This window comes from Charadrius vociferus, unplaced genomic scaffold, assembly GCF_000708025.1.
Source record: "Charadrius vociferus isolate BGI_N301 unplaced genomic scaffold, ASM70802v2 scaffold104, whole genome shotgun sequence".
NCBI classification, from domain to species: Eukaryota; Metazoa; Chordata; class Aves; order Charadriiformes; family Charadriidae; genus Charadrius; species Charadrius vociferus.
Window position 1 is genome coordinate 1718553 of NW_009648255.1, and position 12864 is coordinate 1731416.

A 12864-nucleotide genomic window follows, 5' to 3' on the forward strand; every position below is an offset into this window, starting at 1 on the left:
AACCGAGCTTTAAACCGAGATCAGGTCATAGCTGTACACATAGATAATGGATTTATGCGCAAACGAGAGAGTCAGTCTGTGGAGGAGGCACTCAAAAAACTTGGGATTCAAGTTAAAGGTACCGTAATGTTAAATACGCCCGATACACTAATGATAGGGCCGGTCTCCTAAAACATATGTTTAGTGTCTTGTTTCATTGATTTGAATTGACCTTTGCAGTTCTCAGACTTTACATACCAAAGGATGCAACCATAAGTTGCAAATTTGGAACAACCTAGGCCTGTTGGCAGAATTTCAAACCTACACTCTGAAGCCTTACTGATTTGAGTGGGGCGTGCAACGAACTGCCCCATCTCCTCACTGTTGAGTTATGGTATCTGCTACTGGGGCACAGCAGCGGCCGTGTGCCTCGCTCACGGGTCCTCAGTCACTCTTCTGCTGATGGATAAGTAGTCCTTTTCAGCTGCTGCAAAACTCATTTGATTGCCGTTTTCTTCAGCAGCTTGATTAACCGTCTTCCACTGCGGTTTTATTTCTTGTCCTGGATCATCTTCTTTTTAAACTGTGAGCTCATTTGGGTGATTGAATGCTATTATAGCAAAAATGACTACTTCAAGGCATTTCTTTTCACTCTCCTGACTTCTAAAGAGGCGCGTTTTAGTTGGTTTTGCAGTAGCGTGTTGGGAGGAAAGAGATTAGAGGGCGGAAGGTACCTTGTCATGGCTGATGAGAAGGTTTAGAGTTTTTTAGTGCCTGAAGTATGAGGAGGTCAGAAAAGACAAATCATGTGTGAGTTGTGCAAACAACAAGAGCTTCTTTATACTGCCCAGCTGATTTACTTCATGAGTATAGCTGCCTCTTCCTGGGGCTGCGTGTAAGTACTGTTGCCAAGGGAGTCTCTTGTGTTTCGGTCGGGAAGCGTGGCACTAGGTGAGCAACGCTTTCCGCTAGCCTGGCAGTGTGAAGCAGTGCTGGGAGCTGGCACGGTAACGTCTTGCAGATTGGGCTGCGATACCCTGATGCAGCAAAGTCGAAGCTGTGTTCTGCACACTTTTTTTTTTTTTTAAACTTTTTTTTGAAAGTGGAAAATCTATGTCTTATTCTTACACTCTCTAAAGCAGACTGCCAGAGTAACAAATTGAGGGAATCCCTTTGCAAATGCACCTTCTGTAGGTCCTGGAGTTCAGTGCTGGTAAAAGATGCCAGAGAGCCTCCTGGCTGATCTCTGCATTGAGAGCCTCTCTAAATTAAGAGGCATATAGTGTACTGTGAGTAAATGGTGCGTCATTTAATTTTGGTTGCAGAAAGGCCTTGGGGGAAATACCATCCTGTAAACTATTTAAATATCAAGTAAATTGTAATCTATGAGGGGAATCAAGAACTGAACTTTCACGCTGTTGCCTAGCCTCATAATATGAAAAATACCGCCCTTTAGAGTAGGTTAAAAAGAGAAATAAAATGCTTTTGTTACAATTAATTCTTGAGGTATTGAGCGGGCCTATGTAATGCAGTTAATGGTTAAAGGACTGGAATGATTTTTATGTTCTTTTTCAAAGCAATAAAGTGAAACTTATTTTTTTGCAACCTTGCATAAAAAAATCTTTGCTGGCTTTGCCAACAAGTTCCTGTAATTTCATACAGTGGTGAATGCAGCTCATTCATTCTATAATGGTACAACAACTCTGCCCATCTCGGATGAAGACAGAACTCCACGTAAAAGAATTAGCAAGACCTTAAATATGACTACAAGTCCTGAAGAAAAGAGAAAAATTATTGGTGACACCTTTGTTAAGGTAATATTTATAATTATTTGCTGATTGCCTTTTTTTGAATGATATGATTTCTAGATACATCTTCTACGTCAGACTATTTCATTCTAAAGCACTGTGCACTCAATGGCCTCAGTGGTCTTAAGTTGTGGGTGACCTAAGAAGTCTTTGGTTCGTTATCCTAAGCCTAAAATTTTCAGCAGTCGTTCAGGGGTCACGACATGCTTCAGAAGCATTGCACTAGATCCACCTCTGTGTTTAGATACACTATATTGGTTGGTCATTCATTTCTGTTACGTAAACTTCTGTGTAATGCTTTTTTCACCAGATTGGTGGGTGACGTGAATTGGGGCATGCTTCTGTTGCTTCGCTGGAGATGAGCTGTTTTCCATCTGTCAGCTGTCAGTGTTGATGACCTTTGATAAGCGAAAAGTAAATCGGAAAGCTTTTTCTTTTTTCTCTCCATCTTGCAGATTGCCAATGAAGTTATTGGAGAAATGAACCTGAAACCTGAAGAGGTTTTTCTTGCTCAGGGTACCCTCAGACCTGATCTCATTGAAAGTGCTTCCCTTGTTGCAAGTGGCAAAGCTGAAGTCATCAAAACTCATCATAATGACACAGAGCTGATTCGAAAGTTAAGAGAAGAGGTAAACTAAAATGAGGATACTGGTGTATCCTTCTGGTTCTCACAGATGTTAAGCCAAGTATCAAAAATGAACAACTTCCACGTTTTGCTGGTATAACTGTCCCGTGTTGATGGGACCCTATTCTCATGAGGCCCTTTAGATTCTATTGTAATATGTTGCAATTTATTACGCTTCATTCTAGTTGCTACATCCCCAAAGTAGTCAGAATTGTTTGAGTATTGTCCAGCATTGCATACTGTGGAAGATGTCGACAGACTGAACGTGGATTCATTCAGCGCGAACAATGGTGTTCTCAACAGCAAGCTGAAAGCCGTTTCCTCACTCTTTTACTCTTTTAACCCTCAACAAACCTGCGTCCTAGTAAGGTGGCAGAGCAGTACCAAATGTTTTTAGCAGGAGAATAGTTTAAGACTTCTCAGACGACTTTATTCTGGTTCAGCTGGAGTTCATGAAGTAATGGGTCACTTATTCCTTCTGTTGTATCTTCTTCTGAACACCGGTCAATGGGTAACCTTTAGGTAGCGATAGTCCAGATCTGGCGCATTATGGATTCAGGCAACAGTGGTGGCAGTGCTTTAGTGAAAAGATAATCAGCTCCTGTCGAGAGAGAGGGCCAAAATTCTCCTTCTCTTGACCCTCTAGTAACATTCAGCAGTGCAAGCATAGTATTCTCCTCTCTGTTGAGGGAGCATGAGACCAATATGTTTGAATGGGTTGAGATCTATGGATAGTTCCTTTGGGTACCTACGGGGATGACGAGTTTCTGTTCTTACGCAGCTTCTGCATCACGTTACTAGTAACCTGATGGGCTCTCTGCCAGCAGTACGCTGGTGGCACGCCATCTGTTTGCCAGTTGTCAATTTAAGAATCTTTCTGAAATGATCCAACATGGACATCTATGGGTGACAACCAGGAGGCTGCAGATGCTATGAACAGAGGAGGTTGAACTGTCTGTAGATAAGCAGCCCGAGTCCTGTCCCTTTGATTGCATTCCCAATCAGTCTGTTTAGTCCAGAGTCCAGAAAAGCTTTTTGAATGCCTTTCTCATGCAGAGCTCTTAACTGTTAGCATATGAAGCAAATGTAGGAGACTGCCCTGTTTTGCCTTTTCTGACATTAGCATGGTAAATTCTTACAAAATAAGAAAGAATCAACACATGAGACATCACATAACCCTGTTGGAAGGTGCTCAGTTATGAGTAAGTGCCTAATCATAGGAGAGAACATGTTACTGACCCACACTTCTAATACTGTACAAAGTATTTTCAAAGCTTTTAGAGGGGTTTAAACACGTAAGGAAGAACAGAAAGTTCTGAATTGCTGAAGACAATCAGAGCAGGCTTGACCTACAGCTGTATCTGCACTGATTGAGCCATTGATACTTCTGGCACCAACTTAAACTTCTTTATCTCTGTCCTGCAACTCTTTTACAAAGCTCACATTCACGTGTACTTTTTTTTGTTCGTTTGTTTTTTAAGGGTAAAGTAATAGAACCACTGAAAGACTTTCACAAAGATGAAGTGCGAGTGCTAGGGAGAGAACTCGGTCTTCCTGAAGAGCTGGTTTCGAGGCATCCCTTCCCAGGTATGAGTTGGTCTGTGCTGCCTAGTGAAGGGCTATGGATCACAGCAGTATTCTTCAGAATATACTTAACCTGCAGAAGAAATTTATGTTGAAGCATAAAACTTACCTCTAAACAGGAAAAAAAAGATGGATTTATTAGTTTTTACTTAAGAAGGTTCTTTTTTTCAGGAAAAGAACATTTGAGAGTAGCTTTATCATGTACAGTGATTAAAGGAAGAGTTTTATAATTGAGTTTGCTTTTAGCTGTATTTGCTTCTCTTTTCTTGCTTTGGCTTATACGACTATCAGTGAAGTCCAGCTGAATGCTGCCTGAGGTGTCAAATATATCTTACTTGAAATAATGGCCTATTTCTACCTGCCTTTCTAAGGGGCATTTGCTATTTTGAAAATGATTGCGTGGAAAATAACAGCAGTTGTCCACCAGAAAACATCAAAGCATATAATACAGCGAAGCCCACATCCTTTTAAAGGGGTTATGTTTTTCTGTCTGTGAGTTCTGAAATTGCCCTGCAGGGTGTGTAGTAGTCCCTGGCAGAGCGCGCAGGCCGTCGGGCTAATGTACCAGCGACAACGTGAAATGCAAGCAGCTGTCTTGAGCCACTTCCAGCAAGTGACATGTACTTTTCTGTTAAGTAGCGAAAAGGTCAAATAGCTGTCGGGGGTCTTCAAAAACATCAGAGACTCAGCTGTGTGTTATAACCAACTCGTTCATCCCAGTTGCCTAGCGAAGGGAAGGAGGAGGTCCCCGTTCACTTTGGCTTGTCATCTACCACGCTGGAAGAGGGCAGGTTTAGCTTAAACATTAGGAAGAAATTTTTCCCTGTGCGGGCGGTGATCCCCTGGGGCAGGTTGCCCCGAGAAGCTGTGGCTGCCCCATCCCTGGAGGTGTTCAAGGCCAGGTTGGACGGGGCTTGGAGCAACCTGGGCTGGGGGGAGGTGGCCCTGCCCAGGGCAGGGGGGTAGAACGCGATGATCTTCAAGGTCCCTTCCAACCTAAACCATTCTATGATTCAGCACCACTGTCTGCTGCTTTATGCAACCATCCAATTTAAGGTGTAGGTAAATAATGCTTCAATGTACCAAACAAATACTGTTCTGGAATAAACTGCTTATATATTATTAATTTTTTTATCTTGTCAGGTGTTAAGACAATTGCAGTAGGTACAGTGGCAGAGCATACAGTACTCGATGATTGGCTGCTCTTCCAGGTGCTGTCACGTTTTCAGGTGAAAGTCAGCTTTCCTGTTATTTGGTATAAGGTTTTTTTTCAACTTTGCATTGCAGGGCCAGGACTAGCAATCAGAGTGATATGCGCTGAAGAGCCATACGTGTGCAAAGACTTCCCTGAAACAAACAACATCTTGAAAATAGTGGCGGATTTTTCTGCAAGTGTTAAGAAGGTAACAAATTTGCTACATTCTAATATGCGTAAAAGGAGTATGATCGTTCTGTAGTGGCCTGCAATGAGGTCTAAGCTGCTAAAAGTTTAAAACTACCTACCTGTGCTCTTTAAGGAGTGACGCACTCCAGTACAACTCACTTCATTCAGTATAGTAGAATTTTTTGCGCCATGACTGGTGCAAGTGTTAAACAATTCCCGTAAAATGGAACTTTGTGTATCTTACAAATAGTAAATAAATTTTGTTTTAGTTAAACTTTTGTGCCGATGAGGGTTTGTGGAGATTTTTCTCCCTGAAATAACTGTAACTTTCTAGATTAGCATGCCCTAACAATCACTGACTGTCTCAATTAAAGCACAGGAGCGAGGAACTAGTGCTCGCCAGGTGTCCTGAAGAGAAACCTGAAGTTTTTAATCAATGAAGTTTAAGTTCTCGATCTCTTTAACTGTTATGACCTTCGTCATTGCTGTGAGCTCACTTGAACTAAACTGCAGGGGGCTGGAAAGTCGTTAGCAGAGGCCTGCTCTAAGTCAAAGTCTGAAGTTCAAAATGACTTCCAAATCACTGAAGAGGAGTATTTCCTTGAAAACTTGTTGAATCGCAGTGTAGTGTAACAGGATATTATTTTGTTCTGTATCTGAAATAAACAATGAAAATGAAAAGTATAGCTTTGTGAAAGAGAGAATGAGCACAGGAAAAGAGCTTCACCTGGGGCTTTGGAGAGCTTCAGCTTAAGCTACATACGATCCAATCAAATAAAACTGCTTCTGCTAAGATTTTGTTGTTAAATGAAAGAGATTTTTTTAAAATAGTTCCAAGGGATAAATGTGGACTAAGTTTAAGCTACTTACAGTGCAAATAAAACTACTATTTATAGGTTCTGTTTGCATGCTTGGGGGCTTTACTTAGTTAAAAATTATTTTTCTCATTGCACAGCCACATACTTTGCTGCAAAGGGTCAAAGCGTGTACGACTGAGGAAGACCAGGAGAAGCTGATGCAGATTACAAGCCTACATTCACTGAATGCCTTCTTGTTACCAATCAAAACTGTGGGAGTGCAGGTAAGTGGATTCGTTCCAGAGGTGCTCTGAAAGCCGCTGCCTAGCAGTGTGGCAGGCTGCAGCAAAGCGTAGTGACTGCTGCTTTCAGACTGAATGAAAACGAAGAGCTTGACTCAAGAACATAAGCTTGGAGTGACTGTGATACCTATGTTACTGTCATTTCTCAGTGCTGCTGTAGTGCAAAGGTGTGGAGACATCTGAACAGAGACTTGAGGAAATGCCAGATGTTGTATTTGAGGATGTCACGGAGGTTGGATAATGCTGGTCACTTGTAGGCAGTTTCTTTGTGCCTTTATAACCCTGTGGACCTCTGCTGTAACCTGTTGTCCCCGTTAAGGCTGAGGATTCCCAGACTAAGTTGGTCAACCCCCCTGCTTCCTACGCTGGAAGGTGCTTGTTGCCCTTCTGTACTTTTTTGAATTGTACTATGTCCTTATCAGGAAAGGAACCAGAGCAGCGCAGGCCGTGCAGGACACAGCAACACTTGAATCTGTGCAGTGGCAGAGTGTTTTCTTTCCTTTCACTCCCTTGCTAATGCCACCGGAATTTTTGTGGGCTGTCCTCTGTATTTGGTTTGTGTTTCTATCACCAAATGCTGAGCTGGCATTCTCATGGGATTGTGTGCAGCAACGTGGCAGGTTTCTCTACTGAGTAGTCATGGCTGTAAAGTACCTTTCTTTGCTTTATCGGTATTGAATTACGTCTTTTAAGCAGCTGATAATAATCTCGTGTGTCTTTTCTGTAACTCCGTGCAGTCAGCTTTTCTTACTGTTTTAAATAGCAATATCATCATCAGATTTCTCCTTCGCAGGCTTTCTTCAGATGGTGCCATCAAAATAACCATACCCAATCAATCCCCGTGCTCAGGTCACCTTATATGAATCTTTACGTGCTGAAAACTTCCCTTTTGTACACTCTTGTTAACTCGCAACAGTTCTGTCTCCTTCTGTGTTTGATCGTTCCCTCGGTAGCTCTCAGTGTGCTGATTGCACCAGCTTAGTGTCCGCTAAAGGTTGACACAAAGTGCGGTGTTGGAACCTGTGGGATGAACGGGAAAGTATGCTGAACTATTTTGGCAGCAAACTTCACGTGTAAATTTTTTTTTTTTCTTTTAATTTATAGGGTGACTGTCGTTCATATAGCTATGTTTGTGGGATCTCTAGTAAAGATGCTCCACACTGGGAGTCTCTTATGTTTCTTGCCAGGCTCATACCACGCATGTGCCACAACATAAACAGGTAAGTAGTTTGGATTATCTTTATTTCTAATCATCTGCTTAATGTTTGGAAGTTTAGTGTGCACAAGCATTCTCCTGTTTAATCTATGGTAGAATTTTTTTATATGTTGGACAGGCGTATAATACAGAGGTTACAAATACACAATAAATCAAAGCCTAGGTTTAGTTCTGGAATGACTAGCTTGAAAAAGAAATTGATAGCCTATCTCTTTTTTTTTTTTTTTTTTTTTTTAAGCATTTGATTAGACAACATCCAATGTAACTTATGCAAAACCTTTTTTGAAAGATTCCAGGCCTCTTGGTGAGTTGTGATGTCATGCAGTGCTTTTTTGCTTTGTGTCCGAAAGGGAATTTACGTGGGACTGTCAGTTCTAATGGCCCATAGGAAAGCTCCAAAGCTGGGCAGTTTAATCTTAATTGAGTTTTTTGGGGAATATCCATTTTTCTAGCTACTTGAGCCAATAAGATCAGCAGCTGAAGTTGCTTAGATATTAAATGGGTTCTGGAGAATGCATATCCTCCTTGCCTGGCTGGAGTCTTTCTGATGAAACTGCTTATAATTGCTTATAGCAAAACTTAATTTTGTCACATAAGTGACGCCTACTGGAAAAGGTATTATTCTTTAAGGCGAGATCTTGAATTGCAAGATGATACTTTAAATCGGAAGGAACAAAAGAAGGTATAAAATCAGGATTGCGTGTGCAGTTTCAAAGTATGTGCTGGCTTTACAGCATTGCTGTCTTCTTTAAGCTCTTTCGGATTTAATACTGCCCTCCTGAATATACCACATCTCTGGGAGTTCTGCTGTACCAGGGTATGTTTTCAGAATCTTTCATTGCTGTTTATAGAGCCGCTGAAGCTGGCAGTTTGAGGAGTGCACTGAAATAGTTGGTTCTCTGCCCAGCTGCGCTTGCAGACTGCATATTACAAACACAAATACAGAGTGTAAAGCTTGCATATTTTTCTGCTTTGGATTTTAGACAAGTATTCTTGGTTTGTATCTACAAACTCAAATAACTCGTGTGTATACGTCATAGTAAATCCTTGTGTGAGGCCCGTCAGACAATATTATACTTTGCTTTTTGTTCTGCAACATATAAACCACAATGAGAATAAAAAGATAAATCTGATACGGCTGGTTTGAATTCAGGAGCTATTTTATTACAGATGTAGTTATGTAGATTTATAAATTGCAATGTTAGTGCCCTGTGCTGAAAACACAGCTAGTCATTAATAATGTTTACTACTTAATGGTATTCTTGGGTGGTTTCCTATTAGGAGAGAAGATAGAAATTGTAAGCACTTATTAAGTAGCTTTCTTAAAATAACCGTAACTTTTACTGACATTGAAGTAAAATTGAAAAAAAACCAAACCCTTTGTGATACCACTGAGTTAGTATTTCTGTTTTTCTGAAGGATTATTCTCCTGAATAAGTAATATTGTGGCTATTGCTAGTCTCCAGCAAACCAAAATTAATTAGTACGTTTGACTCCAAAGCTAGTATGCATGTCACATTTATGGAATATACACGTGAAGTTATATTAAGCTCTAGTTAGTAGCTAAGGAGCAAAATCAAATGTTACGCTTTTTTCCCTAGTTCTGTTTTCTCACTGCAGCACTAACGACGCAGTCTTTAGGCAGTCTGGTTTATTCCATGTATGCAAAATGTGGTTTTCTACCATGCTCTTTGTCTTCCAGAGTTGTGTACGTGTTCGGTCCACCGGTCAAAGAACCTCCTACAGATGTCACCCCCACTTTCCTGACAACAGGAGTCCTCAGCACTTTACGTCAAGCTGATTTTGAGGCTCACAATATTCTCAGGGAGTCTGGTAGGTACTTCGCCTTGTCCCATGGACTAGACTTGTGTTTCAAGATCCCTGCAAACCACACTGGGTGTAGTTACAGCGGTACTGTCAAAATCTACAAGCTGCTTGAATATCTCCAAAGTGAGAAATTCATGGGCTGGCAGGCGAGAGCCTTTTCTGAAAGTTGTAGAAGCTGATAGCAAAAGGATGGGAATTGTGAGCCTCTCCACTAGCGGAATTAATTTTAGGGGACTTTGGGGGACTGAGGCTTGCCTCTGACACGTCGTGAAGCCCACCGGTGTGGTGCTTTGCAGTGCAAACTTCTGCAAAAAGTACTGTCAGCCAGCTGAAGGTCACCCGAATAACTGCTCTTTGCTGGTGGTCTCAGTCATCGGTGTTTACCTGAAGCAAATAAACTGGTTAAGAGACTTGACATCGTTTCTAAATCATGGCTTTTTGTGGAAAGAAGGGAACCCAAACACCAAGTTTCTAATGGTGATGATGCTCCCTACCTGTGTTCTGAACTTCAAGTGAAAGCTGTGTTTGTAGCCCAACCCCTTCAGGCTGGCAGAGGGCAATACCTCAAACCCTCAAGGGGAGCGTTGGGTACCCTGCGACAGGCTACGCAGGCAGAGTCTGCCAAAATAGTAATTGTAGAGAAAAGAAGATTGAGGGGGGATCTTATTAATACATACAAATACTTAACGGGAGGATGCCAGGGGGATGGGAGCAGTCTTTTTTCAGTGGCGCCCAGTGATAGGACGAGGGGTAATGGGCATAAACTTGAACATAGGAAGTTCCATCTTAACATGAGAAGGAACTTCTTTACTTTGAGGGTAGTGGAGCAGTGGCACAGGCTGCCCAGAGAGGTGGTGGAGTCTCCCACTCTGGAGACATTCCAAACCCGCCTGGACGCCGTCCTGTGCCACTGCTGGAGGTGCCCCTGCTCTGGCAGGAGGGTTGGACTAGATGATCTCCAGAGGTCCCTTCCAACCCTTACCATTCTGTGATTCTGTGAAATAGTAATTCTGAGGTTCAGGGGGTTTTAATTACATTTGAAGATGCGATATGTGTGGGAAGCAGTTCATCAGACTCGCTTATATTTTGTATAAATCAAGTTACAAAAGGTATCTTTAAAAATACATATTCTGTTTGCAGGGCTGCCTTACCATAATTTGTACAAAAATAACCCCAAGGGGTGAGGATAACACTGTGAATTGTGTTTGTAAAACTGTAGATGTGTCTCGCTAACTTTTGGTGACACTTGGCTTTGTGTGAATGAATCGCTCCCAAAAATAAGACTTGAGTTATCACTTAGTGAGAAAGACTCCCTGTACCGACAGCTGGGGCCGGCGCTGGCAGGGGGTGCGAGCCTGCGGCAGCGTTCGACTGGCTCCGCAGCACACCTGAGTCCCCAGCGTTCACATCCTTTAAACCCTGAAATTAGGGCGTTTGTGTATTGGCTTTCAGAAAGAGACATATTAAATAAAAAAAATAAAAAAATAAAAAGAGAGATCTGATTGCCTGGAGTTGCCCATCAACCACCAGCAGCGGGGACACTTAAAAGCTTTTTCTTAAATATGCCGGAGACAGAGAGATCCTTGCGCGTGGCTCTTTGCTGGGCCCAGTGTGGAGATGGGTAAAACCCCATGGTTGTGTTACGTGCGAAGGAAAGTCGATTGTCAATTGCATCCTCAGCGAATTACAGGGGTAACGGCAGTTATCTGGTTTTGTTCTGTGTGCCTGCAAACGCCACAGATTATCTCCAGTGGCAATTTGGGTAGTTTTAGTGTATGCACCACTAATTACTTAATTGTATAACAACGTGATCACCTGGGGGGTGGTAGCAGTAGCAAAAAGATCCCAGAAGATGGAAATGTAGCTCCTGGTATGTAGTTTGAAGTACATGTGGGAAGTTCTGTAAAACTTGTATCACATTTGTGTCTTTAAATCAAATTAATGCACTTTGTACTACTGTTTTCTGAAGGTTATGCCGGAAAAATTAGCCAGATGCCAATCATCCTGACACCGTTGCATTTTGATCGGGACCCCCTACAGAAACAACCCTCCTGTCAAAGATCTGTGGTTATTCGAACTTTTATTACAAGTGATTTTATGACTGGTATTGCAGCAACTCCTGGTAATGAGGTTCCAGAAGAGGTAATACGGGTTTTCAAGTTTCTTTTCAACATGAGGTAGTATTGTGGGTGGCTCATTTTGACTTTCTTCCCTCTCTCTTGATTGTTTGCCTTGCCGTGCATTTTATTGCCATTTTTTGGCTCTTTCATAGTATTCATTAGGAAGAATATGGTGATGTTTTGGGAAAAAACTGTAATCAAATGAGAAGCTGGCAGAGGGTATGACAAACTTAAAGGCTTTCCAACAGAGTTTAGCCAAAATACCATCAATTAAAAAAGAAAAAATACCCCAACTGTTTGGGGGAATCTGAAATTAATTTTTTGCATTAGTAATTGGAGATGTCCTGAGTTACAGAATCGCCCTGGATCCCCACCTCTGATTTTGCCGGAACCTGCTGTTCAGCAGCTCGGTGTGCTGGTTTCTGTTTAGGTCCCTAAAAGGATTTAGGAGTCGAGTTGAGGCATATATTTCTGGGAAACTTTATCCATGTCCAGTTTCGAGTACTTGGTCTCTCCGGGACTGCAGTGTAGATGAAGAACAGAATTAACTTTTTTTTTTTTAACATTCTTTAAAAGCATGTAGGCATTGGTTAGTAATTGTATGTAATGTCTTCTACTTTAAGCAAGCCTGTCCAATGGGGGAAAAAAAAGATTCAAGGTTAAGTTACCGTGTAAACTGTTCCATTATATAAAATGAGGATTCATTTGACCTTGAAGTTTGTGTTTTAAAAAAAACCCCAACCAAACACAACCAACCAAACACCCCAAAACCCGCATCAAACAAAAAACCCTGCATTCTTCGAAATGTAAAGTGGTCACTTTAAGGCTAGGTAATAATGTGGTAACAAAATGGTAAAGGCTGTGAAAAATACCTGTATTTATGGGGAAAACAGTCGTATATTTTCTGTGGTTTTGCATGGAGAGCAATGCATTGTTTAATTTGTGCTTGCCCTGTAAAACAGCACGTCACGTAAGTGGCGGTGTTGTAATCCGTGGGGTTTTTAAGGAAGCTGAACTTCTAAGGATCAGCAAATTCTTCTCGAGAGTACTTTCACTAACGCGAATTGATGGCGAGCTCTGGAGAGTGACTCTCAATGGAAACTCTTTCCTTCGGATGCCTCTTTCTGTGGTGGTTTTTTTTTTTTTTTTTTACCTTCAGAGCTGCCTTTCTTGTTTTGAGAGGGGTTTCACTCAGGCTCTTGCTTTGGTTTTTGCGGTTCAG

General features: G+C 41.7%; 1 protein-coding gene across 1 annotated transcript in view; it reads left to right on the forward strand.

Annotated features, from left to right (window-relative positions):
- GMPS (guanine monphosphate synthase) overlaps positions 1-12864 on the forward strand; it is a 25318-nt gene that overhangs the window by 11503 nt on the left and 951 nt on the right. The window contains 9 exon segments of the mRNA XM_009884481.1: positions 1-118; positions 1642-1793; positions 2243-2416; positions 3894-3999; positions 5284-5399; positions 6336-6461; positions 7584-7699; positions 9398-9528; positions 11492-11664. The exon segment at positions 1-118 is cut by the window's left edge and continues 20 nt beyond it. Coding sequence (XP_009882783.1) covers positions 1-118; positions 1642-1793; positions 2243-2416; positions 3894-3999; positions 5284-5399; positions 6336-6461; positions 7584-7699; positions 9398-9528; positions 11492-11664 — 1212 coding nt within the window.